This window comes from Agelaius tricolor, unplaced genomic scaffold (assembly GCF_023055355.1).
Source record: "Agelaius tricolor isolate 1412-34295 unplaced genomic scaffold, bAgeTri1.0.p SCAF_90, whole genome shotgun sequence".
NCBI classification, from domain to species: domain Eukaryota; kingdom Metazoa; phylum Chordata; class Aves; order Passeriformes; family Icteridae; genus Agelaius; species Agelaius tricolor.
Window position 1 is genome coordinate 577,501 of NW_027269350.1, and position 26,863 is coordinate 604,363.

Genomic DNA, 26,863 nt, shown 5'->3' on the forward strand with positions numbered 1-26,863 from the left:
AAGAGGATCGAGTTGTGGGCGCGGCTTGATGTCAGAACGAGGCTGAGGCGGGGCCTAATTAAGAAATACATTGGGGCGTGGCTTGTGTCAGAACGAGGCTGAGGTGGGGCTAATTAAGAAATTAATTGAGGCGTGGCTTGTGTCAGAACGAGGCTGGGGCGGGGCTTGAGGCGGTGCCTGATGAGGGGGCGTGGTTTGATGTGTGGGCGGGGCCTGAGCGCTTCCTCTTCCGGGTTCCATTCCCAGTTCGATACTGGTCCAAACTGGTGCCATTCCAAGGCTGATACTGGGCCCAGATCCTGCTCCCATTCCCAGTTCGATACTGGGCCAGACTCGGCCCAGTCCCTCCCAGTTTGTCCCAGTTCCCTCCCAGTTCCCAAAACCAGCTCCTGTGTGTCCATCCACGCCTTTATTTCACACAAAATCCTGGAATTCTGCCCAAAATTCCCCAAAAATTCCACACAAAATCCCAGAATTTCCCCCAAAATCCCAGAAATTTCCCCCCAGATCCCAGAATTTTGCCCAAAATTTCCAAAATCCCACCCAAAATCCTGGAATTCTGCCCAAAATCCCAGGATTTTCCCCAAAATGCCGGAATTTTGCCCAAATATCCACCCAAAATCCCAGGAATTCTGCCCAAAAGTCCGTGAATTTTCCCCAAAATCCCAGACAAAATCCCAGGAATTCTGCCCAAAAATCTGGGAATTTTCCCCAAAATCCCAGGAATTTTCCCCAAAATTTTCCCCAAAATCCAGGCTGGGGTTCCCCCTATAAATATAGTGAAAAAACCAAAACAAAAAAGGGGAAAAAAATTGGGAATTTCCCAAAATCCTGAGGGGGTCCAGCCAGGCCTGGCCCCAGTTTCTGGGATGGGGAGAAAATCCCTGGAATCCTCCGGGGAAATTTTGGGAATTCCGGGGATTTTGAGGGAAATTTTGGGTATTTTTGGGAATTTCGAGGGGATTTTGAGGGAGGTTTTTGGGAATTCTGAGGAGAATTTTGAAGGGATTTTGAGGTGGAATTTTTGGGAATTTTGAAGGGGATTTGGGGAATTTTTTGAAGAGATTTTGAGGGGATTTGGGGAGAATTTCGAGGGGATTTTGGGGAGAATTTCGAGGGGATTTTGAGGAATTTTTGGGATGATTTCCACGGGGATTTTTGGGAATTTCTGGGAGTATTTTGAGGGGGTTTTTGGGAATTTCTGGGAGTATTTCGAGGGGATATTTGGGGAATTTTTGGGAGAATTTCGAGGGGATTTTTGGGGAATTTTTGGGAGAATTTCGAGGGGGTTTTGGGGAATTTTTGGGAGAATTTCCACGGAGATTTTTGGGAGACTTTTGAGGGGATTTTGGGGAATTTTTGGGAGAATTTCGAGGGGATTTTTGGGAGAATTTTGAGAGAATTTCGAGGAGATTTTGGGGAAATTTTGGGAGTATTTCGATGGGGATTTTTGGGAATTTTGGGGAGTATTTCGAGGGGGTTTTGGGAGAATTTCGAGGGGATTTTGGGGAATTTCTGGGATGATTTTCCCGGGGATTTTTGGGGAATTTTGGGGGCCCGCTCAGCCCTCCCCCGGGAACAGGTGGGTCCCCAAGAGGCTGGAAATGGGGGGGGGGTCCCCGGCGGGGGGGGGGCGGCTCTGCCAGCAGCTCCGGGGGCGCCGGGAACATCGGGAATTCCGGGAATTCCGGGAATTCCACGAACGGCGCCAGCGCCGGCGGCGCGAAGGGACCCAGCAGGGCCGGGAGCGGCTCCAGAGGCTCCGGATCCGGGGGAAAGGCGGCGTCTGCGGAGGGGGAATAATGGGGAATTAATGGGGGAAATAATGGGGAATTAATGGGGAAATAATGGGGAATTTATTGGGGAAATAATGGGGATTTTATTGGGGAAATAATGGGGAATTTATTGGGGAAATAATGGGGAATTAATGGGGGAATAATGGGGATTTTATTGGGGAAATAATGGGGAATTAATGGGGGAATAATGGGGAATTAATGGGGGAATTATGGGGAATTTATAGGGGAAATAATGGGGAATTAATGGGGGAATAATGGGGAATTTATTGGGGAAATAATGGGGGAATAATGGGGAATTTATTGGGGAAATAATGGGGATTTCATTGGGGAAATAATGAGGAATTAATGGGGGAAAAATGGGGAATTTATAGGGGAAATAATGGGGAATTAATGGGGGATTTATTGGGGAAATAATGGGGAATTAATGGGGGAAATAATGGGGAATTAATGGGGGAAAATGGGGATTTTATTGGGGAAATAATGGGGAATTAATGGGGAATTAATGGGGGAATAATGGGGATTTTATTGGGGAAATAATGGGGAACTTATTGGGGAAATAATGGGGATTGGATTGGGGAAATAATGGGGATTTTATTGGGGAAATAATGGGGAATTAATTGGGAAAAAACGGGGATTTTATAGGGGAAATAATGGGGAATTAATGGGAAAATAATGGGGAATTAATGGGGAAATAATGGGGATTTTATTGGGAAAATGGGGATTTTACTGGGGAAATGGGGATTTTACAGAGAAAAATGGGGATTTTGGGGGCAGAAATGGGGATTTTGGGTGAAAATCCGGGATTTTGGGGGTGGAGATTTGGGATTTTGGGGGGCCAGGGGTGGCACCTGTGGGGCCCAGGGGGATGAAGTGCTCCAGGTACCCCGGGGGCTTCTTCCTCCTCTTGGCCTCGATCCCAAACGGGTCTGGGGGGAACAGGGGGGGTCAGTTCCCCAAATCCCCCCAGAATTCCCCTAAATCCCCCCAAATTCATCACAAATTCCTCCCAAATTCTCCCCAAATTTATCCCAAATTCTCCCCAAATTCCCCCACGTTCCTCCCGGTTTCCCAAAATCCATCCCAAATTCTCCCCGAATTCTTCCAAATCCCCCAAAATTTCCCCAAACTCCACCAAATTCATCCCAAATCCCCCAAAATTTCCCCCCAAATTCTCCCCAAACTTCCCCAAATTCCACCAAATTCTCTCCAAATCCTCTGAAATTCATCCCAAATTTCCCCCAAATCCCTTCCCAGTCCCTCCCAGTCCAATCCCAGTTCTTTCCCAGTCCCTCCCAGTCCTTCCCAGTTTATCCCAGTTCCCTCCCAGTCCCCACCAGTGGTTCCCAGTCCCTTCCCAGTTCCTCCCAGTCCCTCCCAGTTTATCCCAGTCCATTCCCAGTCCATCCCAGTCCCTCCCAATCCTTTCCCAATCCCCTCCCAGTCCCTCCCAGTCCCCCCCAGTCCATCCCAGTTTATCCCAATCCATTCCCAGTCCATCCCAGTTCCCTCCCAGTCCCCTCCCAGTTTATCCCAGTTTATCCCAGTCCCTCCCAATCCCCTCCCAGTTTATCCCAGTTCCCTCCCAGTCCCTCCCAATCCCCTCCCAGCCCCTCCCAATCCCCTCCCAGTCCCTCCCAGTCCCTCCCAGACCAATCCCAGTCCCTCCCAGTCCCTCCCAGTTTATCCCAGTCCATTCCCAGTCCCTCCCAGTCCCTCCCAGTTTATCCCAGTTTATCCCAGTCCCACCTGTCCCCGAGAGCTCCTCCAGCAGGTCGGGCATTCCCCGCTTGCGCTTCACCTGCACCCGGTACGCGTCTGCGGGGGCAACAGCGGGAGTTACACCGGGAAATACACCGGGAAATACACCCGGAAATACCGGGAATTACACCGGGAAATACCGGGAGTTACACCGGGAAATACACCCGGAAATACACCCGGAAATACCGGGAATTACCCCCGGAAATACACCCGGAAATACACCGGGAATTACCCCCGGAAATACACCCGGAAATACACTTGGAAATACCGGGAGTTACACCGGGAAATACCGGGAGTTACACCGGGAATTGCCCCCGGAAATACACCCGGAAATACCGGGAATTACCCCCGGAAATACACCCGGAAATACACCGGGAATTACCCCCGGAAATACACCCGGAAATACACTTGGAAATACCGGGAGTTGCACCGGGAAATACCGGGAGTTACACCGGGAATTGCCCCTGGAAATACACCCGGAAATACCGGGAATTACACCTGGAAATACCGGGAATTACCCCCAGAAATACTGGGAGTTACACCGGGAAATACACCCGGAAATACACCCGGAAATACACCCGGAAATACTGGGAATTACACTGGGAAATACCGGGAGTTACACCGGGAACTGCACCGGGAACTGCAGCGGGAATTGCACCCGGAAATACTGGGAAATACCGGGAATTACACCTGGAAATACCGGGAATTACACCCTGAAATATTGGAAATTACACAGGGAAATACTGGGACCTGTCCCTGTACCTGCACCTGTACCTGTACCCGTACCTGTACCTGTTGTACCTGTCCCTGTCCCTGTCCCTGTCCCTGTCCCTGTACCTGTCCCTGTACCTGTACCTGAACCTGTCCCTGTCCCTGTACCTGTCCCCGTGCCCCATCCCCGTTATCCCCGGTCGGTACCGGTGTCCCGGGGCAGGCAGGTGAACCGGAATCCCTCACTCCTGACGCTGTCGGTGAGGCGCTGCAGGAACACCTGAACCTGTACCTGTACCTGTACCTGTACCCGTACCCCATCCCCGTTATCCCCGTTATCCCCGTTATCCCCAGGTGTTCCCGGTCGGTACCGGTGTCCCGGGGCAGGTAGGTGAACCGGAATCCCTCACTCCGGACGCTGTCGGTGAGGCGCTGCAGGAACACCTGTACCTGTACCTGCTGTACCTGTACCCCATCCCCGTTATCCCCGTTATCCCCGGTCGGTACCGGTGTCCCGGGGCAGGTAGGTGAACCGGAACCCCTCACTGCGGACGCTGTCGGTGAGGCGCTGCAGGAACACCTGAACCTGTACCTGAACCTGTACCTGTCCCTGTACCTGTACCTGAACCTGTCCCTGTCCCTGTCCCTGTACCCGTACCCCATCCCCGTTATCCCCAGGTGTTCCCGGTCGGTACCGGTGTCCCGGGGCAGGTAGGTGAACCGGAAGCCCTCACTCCTGACGCTGTCGGTGAGGCGCTGCAGGAACACCTGAACCTGTCCCTGTACCTGTACCCCGTTATCCCCGTTATCCCCGTTATCCCCGGTGGGTACCGGTGTCCCGGGGCAGGTAGGTGAACCGGAACCCCTCGCTCCTGACGCTGTCGGTGAGGCGCTGCAGGAACACCTGAACCTGTCCCTGTCCCTGTACCTGTCCCTGTACCTGTACCTGTCCCTGTCCCCCATCCCCGTTATCCCCGGTCGGTACCGGTGTCCCGGGGCAGGTAGGTGAACCGGAACCCCTCACTGCGGACGCTGTCGGTGAGGCGCTGCAGGAACACCTCCACCTGCACGGGCTCCCGCAGCTCCAGGTGCGCGTAGGGCGGCGTGCGCAGCACGATCGCCACCTGCCGGTGAACGTCGGCCTGCGAGAAATCGGCCCGAGCCTCCCAGGGCTCCTTGCGGAAAATCACCGCGATGTCCTCTGGAAAACAGCGGGAATTCCAGGGGAACTCGGGAATTTGGGGTTTGGGAATGTGGGATTTGGGAATTTGGGATTGTGGGATTTGGGATCAGGAATGGGATCGGGATTGGGATGTGGGAAGGGATCGGCCCGAGCCTCCCAGGGCTCCTTGCGGAAAATCACCGCGATGTCCTCTGGAAAACAGCGGGAATTCCAGGGGAACTCGGGAATTTGAGGTTTGGGAATGTGGGATTTGGGATCTGGGATCAGGAATTTGGGATTTGGGGTTTGGGATTTGGGGTTTGGGGTATGGGAGAGATCGGCCCGAGCCTCCCAGGGCACCCTGCGGAAAATCACCGCCATGTCTTCTGGAAAACAGCGGGGATTCCAGGGGAATTCGGGAATTTGGGGTTTGGGATTCAGAAATTTGGGATTTGGGGATTTGGGATTGTGGGATTTGGGATCAGGAATGGGGTATGAGAATGTGGGATCAGGATATGGAATCGGGATTGGGATGTGGGAGAGATCGGCCTGAGCCTCCCAGGGCTCCCAGCGGAAAATCACAGCGATGTCCTCTGGAAAACAGCGGGGATTCCACGGGAACTCGGGATTTTGGGGTTTGGGATTCAGGAATTTGGGGTTTGGGATTGTGGGATTTGGGATCTAGGATCAGGAATTTGGGATTTGGGGTATGGGATTTGGGGGTTGGGGTACGGGAGAGATCGGCCCGAGCCTCCCAGGGCTCCTTGCGGAAAATCACCGCGATGTCCTCTGGAAAACAGCGGGAATTCCAGGGGAATTCGGGAATTTGGGAACTCGGGAATTTGGGAACTCGGGAATTTGGGATCAGAAATTCGGGATTTGGGATTTGGGGTATGGGAGAGATCGGCCCGAGCCTCCCAGGGCTCCCTGTGGAAAATCACCGCGATGTCCTCTGGAAAACAGCGGGGATTCCACGGGAATTCGGGAATTCGGGAATTCGGGATTTGGGGTATGGGATCGGGGTATGGGATCGGGGTATGGGATTGGGAAGAGAGCAGGTACAGCTCCTCCCCACCCAAGTGTATCCCAGGTACCCCAGATGTGCCCAGCTGTGCCCCCTTTACCTTTCTGCACCTTGTCGCACAGCAGGTACAGCTCCTCCCTGCCCAGCTGTGATCCCAGCTGTGATCCCTGATGCCCCAGGTGCCCCCAGGTGTGCCCAGCTGTACCCAGGTGTATCCCAGGTGCCCCAGCTGTGATCCCAGCTGTGCCCAGCTGTGCCCCCCGTACCTTTCTGCACCTTGTCACAGAGCAGGTACAGCTCCTCCCTGCCCAGCTGTGATCCCAGCTGTGATCCCAGCTGTGCCCAGGTGTATCCCAGGTGTATCCCAGGTGTATCCCAGCTGTGCCCAGCTGTGCCCTTTACCTTTCTGCACCTTGTCACACAGCAGGTACAGCTCCTCCCCGCCCAGCTGTGATCCCAGCTGTGCCCAGGTGTATCCCAGGTGTATCCCAGGTGTATCCCAGGTGTGCCCAGCTGTGCCCCCCATACCTTTCTGCACCTTGTCGCAGAGCAGGTACAGCTCCTCCCCGCCCGTGCAGGGGCCGCTCTCTTTGTTCATGCGGCAAATCCGCAGCTCCGAGGTGTTCGTGGATTCTGGAAAGTTCCACAACATCGGGAACCCCCCAGAGATTGGGAATTGGGGGGAGAGGGGGTGAAATTTGGGGCATTTTTGGGGAATTTTTGGGGACATTTTCGGGATATTTTCAGGACGTTTTTGGGGTGACTCTGGGATATTTTCAGGGATATTTTTGGGGTGAATTTGGGGTATTTTGGGACTCACTCTTGTCAAAGATGGGCTGGGACAGCACCGGGCTGAGGCTCCGGGGGGATTTTTGGGGATATTTTTGGGGATAATTCTGAGATATTTTCGGGATATTTTCAGGACATTTCAGGGACATTTTTGCGATGATTTTGGGGTTGGTTTCAGGGATATTTTTGGGGTGAATTTGGGGGTTTTTGGGACTCACTATTGTCGAAGATGGGCTGGGACAGCTCCAGGCTGAGACTCTGGGGGGATTTTTGGGGCTGATTTTGGGATTTTTTGGGGATATTTTTGGGACATTTCAGGGATATTTTCAGGGACATTTTTGGGGATATTTTCAGGACATTTTCAGGACATTTTTGGGGATATTTTCAGGACATTTTCAGGACATTTTTGGGGATATTTTCAGGACATTTTCAGGACATTTTTGGGATATTTTCAGGACATTTTCAGGACATTTTTGGGGATATTTTCGGGATATTTTCAGGACATTTTTGGGGTGAATTTGGGGCATTTTGGGACTCACTCTTGTCGAAGATGGGCTGGGACAGCACCGGGCTGAGGCTGCGGGGGATCCCGGCGCGGTCCCGGAACGAGGCCTGGAAGCAAATCCGGACCACGTTGAGATCGACCTCCTGATGGTTCCGCAGGGAGCCCGCTGGAAACGGGGCAGAAACGGCAAAAATGGGGAAAAACGGGGCAGGAAACGGCAAAAATGGGGAAAAACGGGGGGGAAATGGGGCAGAAATGGGGAAAAACGGGGCAGAAACGGGAAAAATGGGGAAAAACGGGGCAGAAATCGGGGGGGAATGGGGCAGAAATGGGGCAGAAACAGGAAAAATGGGGAAAAAAGGGGGGAAAAAAGGGGGGGAAATGGGGAAAAACGGGGAAAAAATGGGACAGAAATGGGGGGAAAAATGGGGCAGAAATGGGGGGAAAATGGGGAAAAACGGGGCAGAAACGGGGGGGAAAATGGGGAAAAATGGGGCAAAATGGGAGGGAAATGGGGAAAAACGGGGCAGAAACCGGGAAAAATGGGGCAGAAATGGGGCAGAAATGGGGGGAAAATGGGGAAAAATGGGGCAGGAAATGGCAAAAATGGGGAAAAATGGGGCAGAAATGGGGGAAATGGGGAAAATGGGAGAAAATGGGGGAAAATGGGGAAAAATGGGAGGGAAATGGGGAAAAATGGGGGGAAATGGGGAAAGACGGGGAAATGGGGCAGAAATTGGGAAAATTGGGAGAAACTGAGAAAAATGGGAAAAAAGGGGGGGGGAATGGGAAAAACAGGGCAGAAATGGGGAAAAATGGGGGAGAAACAGAGGAATGGGGAAAAGGGGAAAAGTAGGGGAGAAATGGGGGGAAAATGGGGGAAATTGGGGGAAAAATCAGGGAAAAATGTCAGAAAATAGGAAAAGGTTGTTCTGATTAGAGCCCGCTGGAAAAAATGGGGAAAAATGGGGAAAAATTTGGTAAAATTGGGGGGAAAAGGAAAAAGAAAACAGAGAAACTTGGAGAAAGCATGAAAAACCTGGGAGGAAAAGGAAAAACATGGGAAAAAACTGGAAAAATTGGGGAAAACGGGGCAAAAACAGGAAAAAAGGGAAAGAAACCCAGGAAAAATGGGGGAAAAACAGGGAAAAGACAGGAAAATTTCGGAAAGCGTGGAAATCCTGGGAGATCCAAGGAGAAAATGGGGAGGAAAAAAATCGAGGGAAAAAAGAGAAAAAACAGGAAAAATTGGGGAAAAAATTGAGAAAAATCGGGGGAAAAACACCAAAAAAAGGGAAAAAAACCCAGGAAAAACAGGGGAAAGACAGGAAAATTTGGGAAAACGTGGAAATCCTGGGAGATCCAAGGAGAAAATGGGGAAAAAAATCGAGGGAAAAAAGAGAAAAAACAGGAAAAATTGGGAAAAAAATTGAGAAAAATTGGGGAAAAACACCAAAAAAAAGGAAAAAAAACCCAGGAAAAACAGGGAAAGGACAGGAAAATTTGGGGAAATGTGGAAATGCAGGAAAATCCCAGGAAAATCCAGGGAAAGGGGGAAATTCTGACCTTTGAAGGGGTCGATCCCGAGCTGCAGCTTCTTCTCGATGGCGGCCTCGATTTCCTTCTTCTTCACACACTGAATGCCCAGGTTGCTGAAACTGCCAGAAATCCCCAAATTCCCAAACTCTCCAGGTCCCTTCCCAAATTTCCCTGCCCAGAAACGCCCCAAAATCCCCAAAAATTGGCAAAAAAAAGGCCAAAAAAGCAACGGAAAATGCCCAAAAATGCCTCAAAAAATGGGGGGAATAACAGACAGTCCCATGGAAATTCAGTTTATTGGGATGTCCCAGGTTTGGGGCTTGAGGAGCACCAGGCAGAGCCCAAAAAATGCCTGAAAAATGCCCAAAAAACGCCCGAAAAGCTCCAGAAAAATGGGAAAATTCCCAGAAAATGCCCCAAAAATGCCCAAAAATCTCCAGAAAAACAGGAAAATTCCCAGAAAATGCCCAAAATTCCCGGGTTTTTTTGGGATTTGGGGGCTGACCTGTGGCGGGGGTTGCTGTGGGGCCTGAGGAGCACCCGGCAGAGCCCCTGGGCGCAGTCCCTGCAGCCAAAAACCACCCAAAAATGCCCCAAAAATGCCCCAAAAATGCTGGAAAATTGGGAATAATTCCGGAAAATTCCAATGGGATCCAACCCAAGGAATATTCCCAGATTTTTGTTGTGCTTGGGATGGGTTTGGGGCTTGAGGAGCACCAGGCAGAGCCCAAAAACCGCCCAAAAAACGACCGAAAAACGACCGAAAAACACCCAAAAAACGCCCGAAAAATGGGAAAATTCCCAGAAAATGCCCAAAAAATGCCCAAAAATTTCCAGAAAACTGGGAAAATTCCCGGGAAATCCCCAAAATTCCCGGTTGTTTTGGGATTTGGGGGCTGACCTGTGGCGGGGGTTGCTGTGGGGCCTGAGGAGCACCCGGCAGAGCCCCTGGGCGCAGTCCCTGCAGCCAAAAACCACCCAAAAATGCCCCAAAAATGCCCCAAAAATGCCCCAAAAATGCTGGGAAATTTGGAATAATTCCGGAAAATTCCAATGGGATCCAACCCAAGGAATATTCCCAGATTTTTGTTGTGCTTGGGATGGGTTTGAGGCTTGAGGAGCACCAGGCAGAGCCCAAAAACCGCCCAAAAAACGACCGAAAACGACCGAAAAACGCCAGAAAAACGGGAAAATTCCCAGAAAATGCCCAAAATTCCCGGTTTTTTTTTGGGATTTGGGGGCTGACCTGTGGCGGGGGTTGCTGTGGGGCCGGAGCAGCACCCGGCAGAGCCCCTGGGCGCAGTCCTTGCCCACGAGGCCGTGCGGGTGCACCCGGTGGGGCCAATCCTTCCACACCAGGCACGCCGTGACCGCCACCTCCGGGATGCCCTGGCAGTTCAGCAGCTGCGGGGAAATATGGGGAAATATGGGGGAAAATTGGGGAAAATTGGGGGAAATATAGGGGAAATATTGGGGGAAATTGGGGGGGAAAATGGGGGAAATTGGGGAAAAATGGGGGGGAAATGGGGGGAAATATTGGGGGGAAATGGGGGGGAAATTGGGGGGAAAAATGGGGGGAAATTGGGGAAAATCAGGGGGAAATTGGGGGGAAAATGGGGGGAAATTGGGGGAAAAGTGGAGAAAGTCAGGGGGGAAAATGGGGGAAAATCGGGGGGAAAATTGGGGGAAATTGGGGGGGAAATGGGGGAAAATATGGGAAAAAATGGGGGAAAAATGGGGGGAAATTGGGGGGAAATTGGGGGAAATTGGGGGAAATTGGGGAAAATTGGGGAAAATTGGGGAAAATTGGGGGGAAAATGGGGGAAAAAATGGAGGAAAAGTGGGGAAAATCGGGGGGAAATTGGGGGGAAATTGGGGGAAAAGTGGGGAAAGTCAGGGGAGAAAATTGGGGAGAAATCGGGGAAAAGTTCAGGAAAGTCAGGGGGAAAGTTGGGAAAATCATGGGAAAAATGGGGAAAGTTGGGAAAAGTCAGGGGGAAAAATGGGGGAAAGTTGGGGAAAATTGGGGAAAAACGCAGGGAAAATTGGGGAAAATCACAGGGAAATCTGGATGAAGTTCAGGGGAAAATTCAACCCAAAATCCCCCAAATCCATCCCAACCCGCCCCCGACTTTTTCCCAGTTTTTTCCCCATTTTTTCCCAGTTTCTCACGGGTTTTCCCGATTTTTTTCCGATTTTTACACAATTTTCCCCTGATATTTTCCCGATTTTTTCCGATTTTTCCCAATTTTTTCCCATTTTTTTCCCCATTTCCCCCGCTTTCCCACCTCGATGCTGGGCAGGGTCCGGTTGTTCTCGGTGCTGTTTTCCCCGATTTCCCCCAATTTTTCCCCCAATTTTTCCCAGGTTTTTTCCCCGATTTTTCCCGATTTTTTCCCGATTTTTTCCCCAATTCTTCCCCCATTTTTTACCCATTTTCCCCCCAATTTTCCCCAGGTTATTTTTCCCCATTTCCCTCCATTTTTCCCCATTTCCCACCTCGATGCTGGGCAGGGTCCGGTTGCTCTCGGTGCTGTTTTCCCCAATTTTTTCCCCATTTTTTCCCGATTCTTTCCCCAATTTTCCCCAGGTTTTTTTCCCCGATTTTCCCGGGTTTTTTCCCCCAATTTTTCCCATTTTCTCCCCCATTTTCCCACCTCGATGCTGGGCAGGGTGCGGTTGCTCTCGGTGCTGTTTTCCCCGATTTCCCCCGATTTTTTCCCCATTTTTTCCCGATTTTTTCCCCATTTTTTCCCGATTCTTTCCCCAATTTTCCCCAGTTTTTTTTCCCCATTTTCCCCCATTTCCCCCATTTCCCACCTCGATGCTGGGCAGGGTGCGGTTGCTCTCGGTGCTGTTTTCCCCGATTTTTTCCCCATTTTTCCCCGATGTTTTCCCCAGTTTTTTTTCCCCGATTTTTTCCCCAGTTTTTTTTCCCCATTTCCCCCCATTTTCCCCCATTTCCCACCTCGATGCTGGGCAGGGTGCGCTTGCTCTCGGTGCTGTTTTCCCCGATTTTTTCCCCATTTTCCCCCCATTTTCACCTCAATTTTTCCCAGTTTTTTTCCCCGATTTTCCCGGGTTTTTTCCCCCATTTTTTCCCCCAGTTTTTCCCCATTTTTTCCCCATTTTCCCCCCATTTTCCCCCATTTCCCACCTCGATGCTGGGCAGGGTGCGGTTGCTCTCGGTGCTGTTTTCCCCGAGGATGCTCCCGGCCGATCTCCCCTCGCACTCGTACCGGAATCTCATCCCGCGCTGCTTCGGCTGCTCCGTGATCACCAAGCGCGGCCTCCCCGCCCTTTCCAGCTTCTCAAACTTCTCCATCTTTTCCATCTTCTCCATCTTTTCCATCTTTTCCAGCTTTTCCAGCTTTTCCAGCCGCTCGCGGGGCCCCAGCGAGAGCCCGCGGAGGCTCCGGGCCAGCGGCGGCTCCCGGGCGGCGCCGGGGGCGGAACCGCGCGGGACCAAACGGGGCAGGGCCCGGGGAGCCTCGGCAGCGGCCTCGGGCTGGAACCCGTCCTCCTTCATCACCTCCTCCAGGATCTCTGCGCGAGAAACGGGGAGTTTGGGGGGAAAAACGGGGATTTCGGGGGGTTTGGGGGGAAAAACGGGAGTTCGGGGGGAAAAACGGGGGGAAAACGGGGATTTCGGGGGGAAAAACGGGGGGAAAACGGGGATTTCGGGGGGAAAAACGGGGATTTCGGGGGGTTTCGGGAGGAGTTCTGGGGGGAAAATCGGGAATTTTGGGGAAAAAACCGGGAAATTCGGGGGAAAACGCGGGAATTTCAGGGGGTTTGGGAGGAAAACCCGGCAATTTCGGGGAGTTTTAGGAGGAGTTCTGGGGGAAAAATCGGGAATTTCGGGGGGTTTGGGGGGAAAAACGGGGATTTCGGGGGAAAAAACGGAGATTACGGGGGGTTCGGGGGAAAATGGGGATTTCGGGGGGAAAACGGGGATTTCGGGGGGTTCGGGGGGGAAAACGGGGAGTTCGGGGGAAAAACGGGGATTTCGGGGGGTTCGGGGGGGAAAACGGGGATTTCGGGGGGTTTGGGGGGAAAACGGGGATTTTCGGTGGGGTTGGGAGGAGTTCTGGGGGGAAAAAACAGGAATTTCGGGGGAAAAAACCGGGGATTTTGGGGGAAAACCCGGGAATTTCGGGGGGTTCGGGGGGAAAAACGGGGATTTCGGGGGGTTTGGGAGGAGTTCTGGGGAGAAAAATCGGAAATTTTGGGGAGCTTTGCGGGGGGAAAAACGGGGATTTCGGGGGGTTTTGGGAGGAGTTCTGGGGGAAAAAAACCGGGAATTTCGGGGAGTTTTGAGAGGAGTTCTGGGGAGAAGATCGGGAATTTCGGGGGGTTTGGGAGGAAAAACGGGAAGTTCGGGGGGTTTGGGGCCGAAACCAGGAATTTCGAGGGGTTTGGGGGGAAACCGGGGATTTTCGGTGGGTTTGGGAGGAGTTCTGGGGGGAAAACCCGGGAATTTTGGGGGGGGTTTCGGGGGAAAAACGGGGATTTCGGGGGGTTCGGGGAGGATTTCTGGAGGGACACTGGGATTTTAGGGGAGGTTCTGGGGTGAAAATCGGGAATTTCGGGGGTTCGGGAGGATTTGTGGGGTGAAAACCGGGAATTTCGGGGTGTTCTGGAGGATAACTGCAGGAAAAATCGGGAATTTCGGGGGGTTCGGGAGGGAATTCCAGCCCAGATCCCAAAGCCGGGAGGGATTTCTGGGATTCAGGTCCCAAATTTGGGATCGATCTCGGCGCTCCCCACCCCGATTCCCCCCAGGATGGGACCCGACCCCTCCCCGAATTCCCGAAATCCGGAATTTCCAAAATCCCAAAAATCCCGAATTCGCAAATCCCTGAAATCGCGAATTCCCAAAATCCCAAAATCCCGAATTCCCAAAATTCCCAAATTCCCCCGAATTCCCGAATTCCCGGATTCCTCCGTGCGGCTCCAGGATCCCGAAATTCCCGGGAGGTGGCGCAGATTCCGAATCCCTGCGGTTCCACTCACCCAAATCATCTGGAAAAGGGGAAAAATCGGGAGAAACGGGGAAAAACCGGGAAAAACGGGGGGGAAAACGGGGAAAAAAGGGAGGGAAACCGGGAAAATCGGGAGAAACGGAGGAAAATCGGGAGAAATGGGGAAAAACCCTGGAAAAATCGGGAGAAACGGAGGAAAACGGGGAAAAACGGGGGAGAACGGGGAAAACCGAGAGAAACAGGGAAAAGTCCGAGGAAAACCGGGAAAAACCGGGAAAAACGGGGGGAAATTGGGGAAAACGGGGGGAAATTGGGGAAAACGGGGAAAATTAGGGAAAAATCGGGGAAAACGGGAGGAAAAAACCGGGAAAATCGGGAGAAACGGGGGGAAATCGGAAAACACCGGGGGAAAACCGAGGAAAAAAAGGGAAAATCGGGAGAAACGGGGAAAAACCGGGAGAAACGGGGGAAAACCGGGAGAAACGGGGGAAAACCGGGAAAAGCGATCCCGTGAGGAGTCCCCGAGCGGGAGGGGACACCGGGACCGGACACCGGGACCGGACACCGGGAGCGGGACTTTACCTGTGCCCGGTGCTCCGTGAGCCATCGCCAGCCCGGGATCCGGCACGGCGGCTCCTACCGGGACACGGCACCGGGATGGCGGCGTCAGCACCGGCAGCGCCGCCGGGACACCCCGAAAGGAGCGACCCCGGTAAAACCGCGCTACCCCCGGCACCGGCACCGGCACCGGCGCCCAACCGGGACCGCCCCGAGCCCCGCGACCGCCCCGTTATCCCCCCGTGACCCCCCGGGAGGTGCCGCTTCTGCCACCGGGGGGGATCCCCGGTTCCGCTCCCCCCGGGCCGGTTCCGCTCCCCCCGGGCCGGTTGCGCTCCCCCCGGGCCGGTCCCGGCTCTGCCACCGGGGGCGATCCCCGGTTCCGCTCCCCCGGGGCGGCGCTCACCGAGCGGCAGCGCCATGTCCCGCTCCCGGTGCGGCTCCCGGTGCGGCTCCCGGAGCTGCCGGTGCCGCTCCCGCCGCCGCCCCCCGAGGCCGCGCCGCCGCCGGACCTGGAAATCCCCGCGCGGGCCGCGCCGCCATTGGCTGAGCCCGCCGTGACGTCACCACCGGGGGCGCGGTCGGGGAAACCCCCACCGGGAGCGCATCGCGCCGCCATTGGCTGAGCGTGCCGGTGACGTCACTGTAGGGAACACCCCCGGGGAGCGCGCTGGGGGCGGGGCGCGCTCCCATTGGCTGAGCGCGGCGGAGGGGGCGGGGCGGGGAAACCCCCTCCCGCCGGGGGCGGGCCGCGCTGCTATTGGTGCGTGTTCTTGTGACGTCACGAAATGGGCGCGGTTTGTGCACTTTCCCGCCCCTCATTGGGGTCACGTGGGCGCTGCCCCCGGAAGTCTCGCGAGAGGCGGCGCAGCAAAGATGGCGGCGCCGGGGACGGAGGCGGCGGCGGGGCCGGGCCCGGGCCCGGGGCAGGTCCGGGAGCGAGCGGGGCCCGCGGGGCCCGGGGGCGGCACCGGGAACGGGAACGGGCGGGCAGGGACAGCGGGAAACCGGGCCCGAGAGGGGAGAGGGGCAGCGGGAACCGGAGCGGGGACCGAGAACCAGGACCGAGAGCGGGAACCGGGACTGGAGACAGGGAACGGGAACGGGGACAGGGAACGGGAGCGGCACCGGAGACTGGGAAAGGGACGGAGACATGGACGGGGATCGGGACCGGGCACCGGGACCGAGAGCGGGGAACGGGAACGGGACCGGAGACCGGGATGGGAGAGCGGGGAATGGGAGCGGGGCAGGTCTGAGGGCAGGCACGGGGACCGGGAATGGGGCAAGGTCCGGGGTCAAAGTCGGGGACCGGGACTGGAGGAGGGACCGAGAGCGGGGAGCGGGGCAGGAGGAGAGAACGGAACCAGAACCGGGAAGAGGGCAGAGAACGGGACCGGGACCGGACAGGGCCGAGACCAGGGATGGGAACCGGGGAAGGGATCCAGAACCAAGATCGGGGCAGAGAACGGGACCAAGACCGGGACAGCTCCGGGATGGGGAACGGGACCAGGGACAGCGTCAGAGAACGAGACGGGGACCGGGATGGGGACTGGGAACAGCTCCGGGAACGGGACCGGGACTGAGAGCAGGAAGGGGCCGGTGACCGGGATGGGGTCGGTACCGGGCTGGTGTCAGTGACCAGTGCCTGTCCCGGTGCTGAGCAGTAACGGCACCGCTGGGACCGGTACCGGGATGGGATCAGGGTTAGGATGGGGTCGGTACTGGGTCGATACCGGTGTCTGTGACCGGTTCTATTCCCGCTCCCACAGGTGTCCAGCAGTAACGGCGCTGCCGGTACCGGTACCGGGATGGGGTTGGGATGGGATCAGGGTTAGGATGGTGCCAATACCGGTACCGGTGTCACTGACTGGTTCCAGTTCTGGTCCCGCAGGTTTCCAGCACTAACGGCGCTGCCGGTACCGGTACCGGGATGGGATCAGGGTTAGGATGGTGCCAATACCGGTACCGGTGTCACTGACCGGTTCTGGTCCCACAGGTTTCCAGCAGTAACGGCGCTGCCGGCACCGGTACCGGGATGGGATCAGGGTTAGGATGGGGTCGGTACCGGTACCGGTACCGGTGTCAGTGACAGGTTTGGTCCTGCAGGTTTCCAGCAGTAACGGCGCTGCCGGCACCGGTACCGGGATGGGATCAGGGTTAGGATGGTGTCAGTACCGGTACCAGTGTCACTGACCGGATCCGGTTCCTGCAGGTGTCCAGCAGTAACGGCGCTGCCGGCACCGGTACCGGCGCTGGCCCCGAGAGCCCTCAGGGGCAGCAGCAGCAGCAGCAGCCGGCACCGAACGCCTGGCAGGTGGTGAAGGGCGTCCTGTTCAGGTGAGAGCGGCACCGAAGGGGTTAAAGGGGCCCTGTTCAGGCGAGGTTTGGGACTGAAGGGGTTAAAGGGACCCTGTTCAGGTGAGAGCGGCACCAAAGGGGTTAACAGGGTTAACGGGGCCCTGTTCGGGTGAGAGCGGCACTGAACGGGTTAAAGGGGCCCTGTTCGGGTGAGGTTTGGAGCTGAAGGGGTTAACGGGGCCCTGTTCGGGTGGGGTTTGGGACTGAAGGGGTTAAAGGGGTTGGGGTCAGGATCACCCTGGGACCCCAAATCCCGGGGTCTGGGACTGGGATCACCCCAGGGCTGGGATCATCCTGGGACCCCAAACCCTGGGATCAGTCTGGGATTGGGATTGGGATTGGGATCACCCCAGGACTGGGATCAATCCAAATTCTGGGATTTGGATCAATCCAGAACCATCCTGGAACCCCAAACCCTGGGATCGGGATCACCCTGGAACCCCAAATCCCGGGATTGGGATCACCTCAGGACTGGGATCACTCCGGAACCCCAAATTCCAGGATCACTCTGGGACTGGGATCAATCCAGGACCATCCCGGGACCCCAAACCCTGGGATCAATCTGGGATTGGGATTGGGATCACCCCAGGACTGGGATCATCCTGTAACCCCAAATCCCAGGATCAGGATCACCCTGGGATCACCCCAGGACCCCAAACCCTGGGATTGGGATCACCCTGGGATTAGAATCACCCCAGGACTGGGATCAATTCAAATTCTGGGATTTGGTTCAATCCTGGAACCCCAAATCTCAGGAATTGGGATCACCCCAGGACTGGGATCATCCTGGAACCCCAAATCTCAGGATCAGGATCACCCCAGGACCCCAAACCCTGGGATTGGGATCACCCTGGAACCCCAAATCCCAGGATCAGGATCACCCTGGGATCACCCAGGACCCCAAATCCCAGGCCTGGGATCACCCCAGGACTGGGACCATCCTGGAACCCCAAATCCCGGGATCAGGATCACCCCAGGAGCCCAAATCCCAGGCCTGGGATCATTTTCCCATTTTTCCCGCAGGATTTTCATCATCTGGGCCATCTCCAGCTGGTTCCGGAGAGCGCCGGCAACGCAGGAGAGCAGCGGGAACGGGGGCAGCGCCCGCAGCCCCAGCAGGAACCTGTTCCCCAAGGACACCCTGATGGTGGGATTGGGATTGTGGGATTGGGATTATGGGATTTGGGATTGGGGATTTGGGATTGGGGATTTGGGATTGGGGGGAAATCTGGGATCAGAACCTGGAGCCCCAGCAGGAACCTGTTCCCCAAGGACACCCTGATGGTGGGATTGGGATTGGGGATTTGGGATTGGGATTGGGATTGGGATTGGGGATTTGGGATTGGGGATCTGGGATTGGGGATTTGGGGTTTGGGATTGGGGATTTGGGATTTGGGATTTGGGATTGGGGATTTGGGATTGGGGGGAAAATCTGGGATCAGAACCTGGGGCTGGGATCAGAACCTGGAGCCCCAGCAGGAACCTGTTCCCCAAGGACACCCTGATGGTGGGATTGGGATTGGGATTGGGATTGGGGATTTGGGATTGGGGATTGGGGATTTGGGATTGGGGGGAAATCTGGGATCAGAACTTGGATCCTGGATCAGATCCTGGGGCTGGGATCAGCGCCCGCAGCCCCAACAGGAACCTGTTCCCTAAGGACACCCTGATGGTGGGATTGGGATTGTGGGATTGGGATTGGGAATTGGGGATTTGGGATTTGGGGATTTGGGGTTTGGGATTTGGGATTGGGGATTGGGGATTTGGGATTGGGGGGAAAATCTGGGATCAGAACCTGGAGCTGGGATCAGAACCTGGAGCCCCAGCAGGAACCTCTTCCCCAAGGACACACTCATGGTCAGGGGGATTTGGGATCAGATTTGGGATTTGGGATTTGGGATTTGGGATTTGGGATTTGGGGTTGGGATTTGAGATCAGATCCCAAATTTGGAGGGGATTTCGGGGTCAGATCCCAAATCTGGGGGAGATTTTGGGGTCAGATCCCAAATCTGGGATCCCAACAATCCTGGGGACTGTTCCCAGGGGTTTTTTAAAGGATGAATTCCCAGGGACTTCTAGGATGAATTCCCAGAATTTTTAGGATGAATTCCCACTGATTTTTGGAATTAACTCCTGGGATTTTTGGCCTGAACTCCCAGGATTTTTGGGCTGAATTTCCAGGATTTTTGGGCTGAATTTCCAGGATTTTTGGGCTGAATTCCTGGGAATTTTTAGGATGAATTCCCAGGAAATTTTGGGACAAATTCTCAGGATTTTTGAGCTGAATTCCCAGGATTTTTGCGCTGAATTCCCGGGAATTCTTAGGATGAATCCCCAGGAAGTTTTGGGACAAATTCTCAGGATTTTGGGGCTGAATTCCAGGAATTTCTGGGCTGAATTTCCCGGATATTTAGGCTGAATTCCTGGGAATTTTTAGGATGAATTCCTGTGAATTTTTGGGACAAATTCTCAGGGATTTTGGGGCTGAATTCCTGGGAATTTTTGGGACAAATTCCAGGAATTTTGAGCTGAATTTCCAGGAATTTCTGGGCTGAATTTCCAGGATATTTGAGCTGAATTTCCAGGAATTTCTGGGCTGAATTCCCAGGATTTTTGGGCTGAATTTCCAGGATTTTTGGGCTGAATTCCCGGGATTTTTTAGGACAAATTCCGGGGATTTTTAGGACGAATTCCCGGGGATTTTTGGGATAAATTTCCTGAATTTTTGGGGCCTCCTTCCCACAGGATCTCTACGTTTACATCTCGGAGCACGAGCACTTTACGGATTTCAACGTCAGCTCCGCCCTTTTCTGGGAAAAACGGGATTTGGTCTACGGGGACTGGACCAGCGGAGAGAACTCGGACGGGTGCTACGAGCACTACGGGGAGGTGGACATCTCCCAGGTGGGAATTTTGGAATTTTGGGAATTCTGGGGGATTTTGGGAGTTCTGGGGTCTTGAAAAGGGCATTTGGGATGGTTCTGAGGGGATCTGGGCTCTGGGAATGGAGATTTGGGGTCGGGAAAAGGGAATTTGGGATTGGGCAAAGGGAATTCTGATGGATGCTACGAGCACTACAGGGAGGTGGAGATCTCCCAGGTGGGGATTCCAGGAATTCCGGGGGATTTTGGGAATTCTGGGGTCTTGAAAAGGGGATTTGGGATGGTTCTGAGGGGATCTGGGCTCTGGGAAATGGAGATTTTGGGGTCAGAAAAAGGAAATTTGGGATTATGGAAAGGGAATTCTGATAGTTGCTATAAGCGCTATGGGGAGGTGGACATCATCTCCCAGGTGGGGATTCTGGAATTTTGGGGGATTTTGGGAATTCTGGGGTCTGGAAAAGGGCATTTGGGATGGTTCTGAGGGGATTTGGGCTCTTGGAATGGAGATTTGGGCTTGGGAAAAAGGGAATTCCAATGGCTGCTACGAGCACTACGGGGAGGTGGGCATCATCTCCCAGGTGGGGATTTGGGAATTTTGGGAATTCTGGGGGATTTTGGGAGTTCTGGGGTCTTGAAAAGGGCATTTGGGATGGTTCTGAGGGGATTTGGGCTCTGGGAATGGAGATTTGGGGCCAGAAAAAGGAAATTTGGGATTATGGAAAGGGAATTCTGATGGTTGCTATGAGCGCTATGGGGAGGTGGGCATCATCTCCCAGCTGGGAATTTTGGAATTTTGGGAATTCCGGGGGATTTTGGGAGTTCTGGGGTCTGGAAAAGGGGATTTGGGATGGTTCTGAGGGGATTTGGGCTCTGGGAATGGAGATTTGGGGTCAGGAAAAGGGAATTTGGGATTATGGAAAGGGAATTCTGACCCCAGGGTTTTTTTGGGAGGCTTTTCCCAGGGTTTTTCCAGGTTTTTTTCTGGGGTTTTTACCAAAGTTTTCCAGGGTTTTTCCACGTGATTTCCCCAGGGTTTTTCCGGGGATTTTTCCAGGGTTTTTCCTGGTTTTTTTCAGAGATTTTTTCCAGGGTCTTTGGGGTTTTCTTCCAGGGTTTTTTTCCTGGGATTTTCCCCAGGGTTTTCCTGGGGTTTTTCCCGGGTTTTTTTCCAGGTGATTTCCCCAGGCTTTTCCAGAGTTTTTCTGGGTTTTTTTGGGAGGTTTTTCTCAAGGTTTTTCCCAAGTTTTTCTGGGGCTTTTCCTGGAATTTTTACAGGGGTTTTCCCAAGGTTTTTCCTGGGTTCTTCCAGGTTTTTTTTCTGCGATTTTCCCAGGATTTTTTCTGGGATATTTCCAGGTTTTTTTCTGGGATTTTCCCAGGGGTTTTTTTGGGATTTTTCCCGGTTTTTTTTCTGGGATTTTCCCAGGTTTTTTTCTGCGATTTTCCCAGGGTTTTTTTCTGGGCTGTTTCTGGCTTTTCCTGCTGGGTTTTTTTCATAGTTTTCCCCAGAGGTTTTCGGGGTTTTTTTTTCCGAGGTTTTTCCCAGTTTTTCCCCGTGGTTTTCCCAACCTTTTCCCTGTTTTTTTTTCCCCCTGGGTTTCCCCAGAGCGTGCAGAGGAACGGCTCCATCTACGTCCACGTTTACTTCACCAAGAGCGGCTTCCACCCCGACCCGCGGCAGAAGAGCCTCTACCGGCGCCTGGCCACCGTGCACACCTCCAGGAGTACGGAAATCTGGGAATTCCTGGGAATTTCTGGGAATTCTCAACCATTTCCCAAGAATTCCCAGCCTTTGGGATCCAAATCCCCCTCAGGAATGGCCCCAGATCCCCTCAGGAATGGCCCCAGATCCCCTCAGGAATGGCCCCAAATCCCCTCAGGAATGGCCCCAAATCCCCTCAGGAATGGCCCCAAATCCCCTCAGGAATGGCCCAAATCCCCTCAGGAATGGCCCCAAATCCCCCTCAGGAATGGGGCTCAGATCGGCCCTGGCCACCGTGCACACCTCCAGGAGTACGGAAACACGGGAATTCTGGAAAATTCCTGAAAATTCCTGGGAATTCCTGGGAATTCTCAACCATTTCCCAGCCATTCCCAGCCTTCGGGATCCAAATCCCCTCAGGAATGGCCCCAGATCCCCTCAGGAATGGGGCTGGGATCAGCCCTGGGCACTGTGCACAGCTCCAGGAGTACAGGAACACGGGAATTCCTGGGAATTCCTGAAAATTCCAGGGAAATTCCTGAAAATTCCTGACCTTTGGGATCCAAATCCCCTCAGGAATGGCCCCAAATCCCTCAGGAATGGCCCCAGATCCCCTCAGGAATGGGGCTGGGATCAGCCCTGGGCCACCGTGCACAGCTCCAGGAGTACGGGAACACGGGAATTCTGGAAAATTCCTGAAAATTCCTGAAAATTCCTGGGAATTCTCAACCATTTCCCAAGAATTCTCAGCCTTTGGGATCCAAATCCCCTCAGGAATGGCCCCAAATCCCCTCAGGAATGGGGCTGGGATCAGCCCTGGCCACAGTGCACAGCTCCAGGAGTACGGGAACATGGGAATTCCTGAAAATTCCTGGAAATTCTCAACTATTTCCCAATAATTCCCAGCCTTCGGGATCCAAATCCCCTCAGGAATGGTCCCAAATCCCCTCAGGAATGGCCCCAAATCCCCTCCAAAATGGCCCCAAATCCCCTCAGGAATGGCCGCAAATCCCTCAGGAATGGGAGAATTCCCAGGAATTCCTGAATTTTGGGATCCAAATCCCTCAGGAATGGGAGGGATCTGATTTTTCCCAAATCCCATTTTCCCATTTTCCCCCTTTTTTCCCCCTTTTTTCCCCCAGTGATCAACAAATACAAACGGAGGCGATTCCAGAAAACCAAAAATCTCCTGACGGGGGAGACCGAGGCCGACCCCGAGATGATCAAGGTGGGAATTCCCAGATTTGGGAATTTTTGGGAATTTTGGGGAATTTTTGGGGTTTTTTTTAGGGATTTTGGGTTTCTTTGGGGGGATTTTTGTGGGATTTTTGTGGTTTTTTTAGGGGATTTTGGGGATTTTTGGAGATTTTTTGGGATTTTGAAGGGTTTTTTGGCGATTTTTTGGGATTTTAAAATTTTATTTTATTTTGGGGATTTTTTTTTGCATTTTTGGGGATTTTTCTTAGGATTTTGGAGGGGTTTTTTTGAGATTTTTGGGGGGGATTATTTTGGGATCTTTTTAGCATTTTGGGGGATTTTTTAAATTTTTTTTTTGCTTTTGGGGGATTTTTTGGGGGATTTTATGGGATTTTTTTGGCATTTGGAGGAATTTTTGGGGGGAATTTTTTTTTATTTGTTGGGGTTTTTTGGGGGAATTTTTTGTGACTTTTTTAGGAAATTTTTGGGCTATTTTATAGTTTTTTTTAAGGATTTTTGGGGGACTTTTTTGGGGGTTTTTGGGGCATTTTGGGGATTTTTCTTAGGGTTTTGGAGGGGGTTTTTTGAGATTTGGTGGGGGGGATTTTTTTGGGATCTTTTTAGCATTTTTGGTGGTTTTTTGGGGGATTTTTTTAGCATTTTGGGGGATTTTTTTTTTTTTGCTTTTGGGGTGATTTTTTGGGGTTTGGGTTTTTTTATTTTGTTTTTTCTTTGAGGGTGTGGGGGTTTTTTTGTTGTTTTTTTTTTTTGGGGGGGGTGTTGAGGTTTTTTTGGAGTTTTTTCTGGGTTTTTTTTGGTTTTTTGTTTTTTTTTTAAATTTTTTTACATTCTTTTGGGGGTTTTTCTGCCAATCCTGTGATTTTCCCTTGCAGAGGGCCGAGGATTTCGGGCCGGTCGAGGTCATTTCCCACTGGCACCCAAACCTGACCATCAACATGGTGGACGACCACACGCCCTGGGTCAAGGGCAGCGTGCCCCCGCCCCTGGACCAGTGTGAGCAGCCGGAATTCCGACTTTTCCTGGGAAAATCCCCCCAAAAAATTGAAAATTTCCCAGAAAAACCAAAAAATTCCCATTAAAAACGGGGCTGGTTTGGGGTTTGCAGGGCTCCAGTCCATCCCAGTTTATCCCAGTTCCTCCTCTGGGTCAGGGGCACCATCCCCAATCCCAGACCAGTGTGAGCAGCCGGAATTCCGACTTTTCCTGGGAAAATCCCCCAAAAAAATGAAAAATTCCCATTAAAAACGGGGCTGGTTTGGGATCGCGGGGCCCCAGTAGCTCCCAGTTCATCCCAGTTCATCCCAGTTCATCCCCCAGGGTCAGGGGCACCATCCCCAATCCCAGACCAGTGTGAGCAGCTGGAATTCCGACTTTTCCTGGGAAAATCCCCCAAAAAATTGAAAATTTCCCAGAAAAACCAAAAAATTCCCATTAAAAACAGGGCTGGTTTGGGATCGTGCCGCCCCAGTAGCTCCCAGTTCATCTCAGTTCCTCCCATTCCCAATCCTTAATGAATCTATTCCATTATTAATGAATCTATTCCATTATTAATGAATTTTTCCTATTCCCAACCCCATTTTCCTCCCATTTCTTCCCCATTTTTCCCATTTTATCCCCATTTCCCCCCATTTTCCCCAATCCCATTTCCCCCCTTCCCAATCCCATTTTCCCCCATTTTCCCCCATTCCCAATCCCATTCTCCCCCATTTCTCCCCCCATTTCTCCCCCATTTTCCCCATTCCCAATCCTATTTCTCCCTCCATTTCCCCCCCATTTCCCCCATTTTCCCCCTATTTCTCCCCCATTCCCCCCATTTCTCCTCCATCCCCCTATTTCTCCCCCTATTTCTCCCCCATTTTCCCCATTTTCCCCATTTCCCCCTTTCCCAACCCCATTTTCCCCATTTCCCCCATTCCCAATCCCATTTCCCCCCATTTCTCCCCCCATTTCCCCCATTTCTCCCCCATTTCCCCCCATTTCCCCCCCCATTTTCCCCCATTTCTTCCCCATTTCTCCCCCATTCTTCCCCATTTCTCCCCCATTTCCCCCCATTTTTCCCCCCCCATTTTTACCCCATTTCCCCCCATTTTCTCCATTCCCAATCCCATTTCCCCACCATTTCCCCCCCATTTCCCCCATTTTCCCTCATTTCTCCCCCTTTTTTCCCCATTTCCCCCACTCCCAATCCCATTTCCCTCCATTTCTCCCCCTTTTTTCCCCATTTCCCCCACTCCCAATCCCATTCCCCCCCATTTCCCCCCCATTTCCCCCACTCCCAATCCCATTCCCCCCCATTTCCCCCCCATTTCCCCCATTCCCAATCCCATTCCCAATCCCATTTTCCCCATCATTCCCCCCATCATTTCCCCTCTCCCACCCCGTTTTCTCCCCCTCCCAGACGTGAAGTTCGACGCTCTGAGCGGGGATTATTTCCCCATCCTGTATTTCAACGATTACTGGAACCTGCAGCGCGATTATTTCCCCATCAACGAGAGCGTGCGGCGCCTGCCCTTCCGTCTGTCCTTCTGTCCGCTGTCCCTGTGGCGCTGGCAGCTCTACGCGGCCCAGAGCTCCCGCTCACCCTGGAACTTCCTGGGCGAGGATTTGTACGAGCAGAGCGACGAGGAGCAGGACTCGGTCAAGGTGGGAATGCAGATTTTCCAGTTTTGCACAATTTTTCCTGATTTTTCCCCATTTTTCCCCGTTTTTCCCCAATTTTTCCCCATTTTTTTCTGAGGGTTTTTGCGGTTTTGCGTGGATTTTTTCCAATTTCTCTATGATTTTTCTACGATTTTTCTACGATTTTTCTACAATTTTTCTACTATTTTCCCTCATTTTTCTACAATTTCCCACATTTTTCCCAATTTTCTATGATTTTCCCAATTTTTTTACAATTTTTCCCCAATTTTTCCCCAATTTTTCCTGATTTTTCTGAGGTTTTTTGAGGGCCTAGTGGGGATTTTTCCTGATTTTTCTATGATTTTTCTACGATTTTTCCCCATTTTCCCCATTTTTCCTGATTTTTCTGAGGTTTTTTGAGGGCTTAGTGGGGATTTTTCTATGATTTTCGCCCAATTTTCCCCATTTTTCCCCATTTTTCTGAGGTTTTCTGAGGGCTTAGGGTGGATTTTTCCCAGTTTTTCCTGATTTTTCTATGATTTTTTCTATAATTTTTCCCCATTTTTTCCTGATTTTTCTGAGGGTTTCTGAGGGCTTAGGGTGGATTTTTCCTGATTTTTCTGTGATTTTTCTACAATTTTTCCCCAATTTTCCTGATTTTTCTGAGGGTTTTTGGGGGTTTTGCGTGGATTTTTCCTGATTTTTCTTTGATTTTTCTACAATTTTTCCCCATTTTTCCTGATTTTTCTGAGGGTTTTTGAGGGCTTAATGGGGATTTTTCCTGATTTTTCTATGATTTTTCTACAATTTTCCCCCAGTTTTCCCCATTTTTTCCTGATTTTTCTGAAGTTTTCTGAGGGCCTAGTGGGGATTTTTCCCGATTTTTCTATGATTTTTCTACAATTTTTCCACAATTTTTCCTCATTTTTTGGGGTTTTTCGGGGTTTTTGTGCGGCCCAGAGCTCCCGCTCACCCTGGAACTTCCTGGGCGAGGATTTGTACGAGCAGAGCGACGAGGAGCAGGACTCGGTCAAGGTGGGAATGCGGGTTTTCCAGTTTTGCACAATTTTCCCAAATTTTTCCTGATTTTTCCTGATTTTTCTATGATTTTTCTACAATTTTTCCCCATTTTTCCCCATTTTTTCCTGATTTTTCTGAGAGTTTTTGAGGGCTTAGTGGGGATTTTTCCCAAATTTTCTATGATTTTTGCCCAATTTTTCCTGATTTTTCCGAGGTTTTTTGAGGGTTTTGCGTGGA

At 52.6% G+C, this 26,863-nt stretch overlaps 3 protein-coding genes across 15 annotated transcripts in view; 1 reads left to right on the forward strand and 2 right to left on the reverse strand.

Moving 5' to 3' along the window:
- Nucleotides 1-92: 92 nt before the first annotated feature.
- RELB (RELB proto-oncogene, NF-kB subunit) lies at nt 93-14,306 on the reverse strand. Its single transcript, XM_071418741.1, has 10 exons — nt 14,301-14,306; nt 12,442-12,830; nt 10,531-10,688; nt 9,312-9,403; nt 7,780-7,911; nt 6,980-7,084; nt 5,251-5,466; nt 3,543-3,611; nt 2,645-2,722; nt 93-1,786 (listed from the first exon to the last, which is right to left on the reverse strand). Exons 2-10 carry the CDS (start codon nt 12,811-12,813, stop codon nt 114-116), a joined length of 2,895 nt encoding a protein of 964 aa, XP_071274842.1. The 5' UTR covers nt 12,814-12,830; nt 14,301-14,306; the 3' UTR covers nt 93-113.
- Nucleotides 14,307-15,059: 753 nt separating this feature from the next.
- LOC139585815 (keratin, type II cytoskeletal 2 epidermal-like) lies at nt 15,060-15,446 on the reverse strand. Its single transcript, XM_071418779.1, has one exon. The coding sequence runs from the start codon at nt 15,444-15,446 to the stop codon at nt 15,060-15,062; it is 387 nt and encodes a 128-aa protein (XP_071274880.1).
- Nucleotides 15,447-15,628: 182 nt separating this feature from the next.
- The window catches only part of CLPTM1 (CLPTM1 regulator of GABA type A receptor forward trafficking), a 28,839-nt gene continuing 17,604 nt past the window's right edge, over nt 15,629-26,863 (forward strand). For 11 of the 13 annotated variants that reach the window (XR_011677311.1, XR_011677308.1, XR_011677307.1 and 8 more), the window contains exons 1-8: nt 15,629-15,757; nt 17,040-17,164; nt 18,209-18,332; nt 19,931-20,089; nt 21,674-21,791; nt 22,912-22,997; nt 23,860-23,980; nt 25,386-25,630. Coding sequence is in view for 3 of the 13 variants with exons in the window: in XM_071418742.1 (XP_071274843.1) it covers nt 15,704-15,757; nt 17,040-17,164; nt 18,209-18,332; nt 19,931-20,089; nt 21,674-21,791; nt 22,912-22,997; nt 23,860-23,980; nt 25,386-25,630 (1,032 nt within the window). In the remaining 10 variants the exon portion in view is untranslated. Of the gene's footprint in view, nt 15,758-17,039; nt 17,165-18,208; nt 18,333-18,644; nt 18,693-18,817; nt 18,858-19,930; nt 20,090-21,673; nt 21,792-22,911; nt 22,998-23,859; nt 23,981-25,385; nt 25,631-26,863 lie in introns of those variants that run through there. The other 2 variants (XM_071418744.1, XM_071418745.1) reach the window with 2 other exon arrangements.

Bases quoted from the DNA above. Each gene is read 5' to 3' on its own strand.
- RELB (XM_071418741.1), bottom strand. From the start codon at position 12,813: ATGAAGGAGGACGGGTTCCAGCCCGAGGCCGCTGCCGAGGCTCCCCGG. The intron at 10,689-12,441 runs GTGGGAAATGGG...ATTTCCCCGCAG, and splicing joins GCACCCTGCCCAGCATCGAG to CTGCTGAACTGCCAGGGCAT. The intron at 7,085-7,779 runs GTGAGTCCCAAA...GGAACTTTCCAG, and splicing joins CCAGCCCATCTTCGACAAGA to AATCCACGAACACCTCGGAG.
- LOC139585815 (XM_071418779.1), bottom strand. From the start codon at position 15,446: ATGGCGGCGCGATGCGCTCCCGGTGGGGGTTTCCCCGACCGCGCCCCC.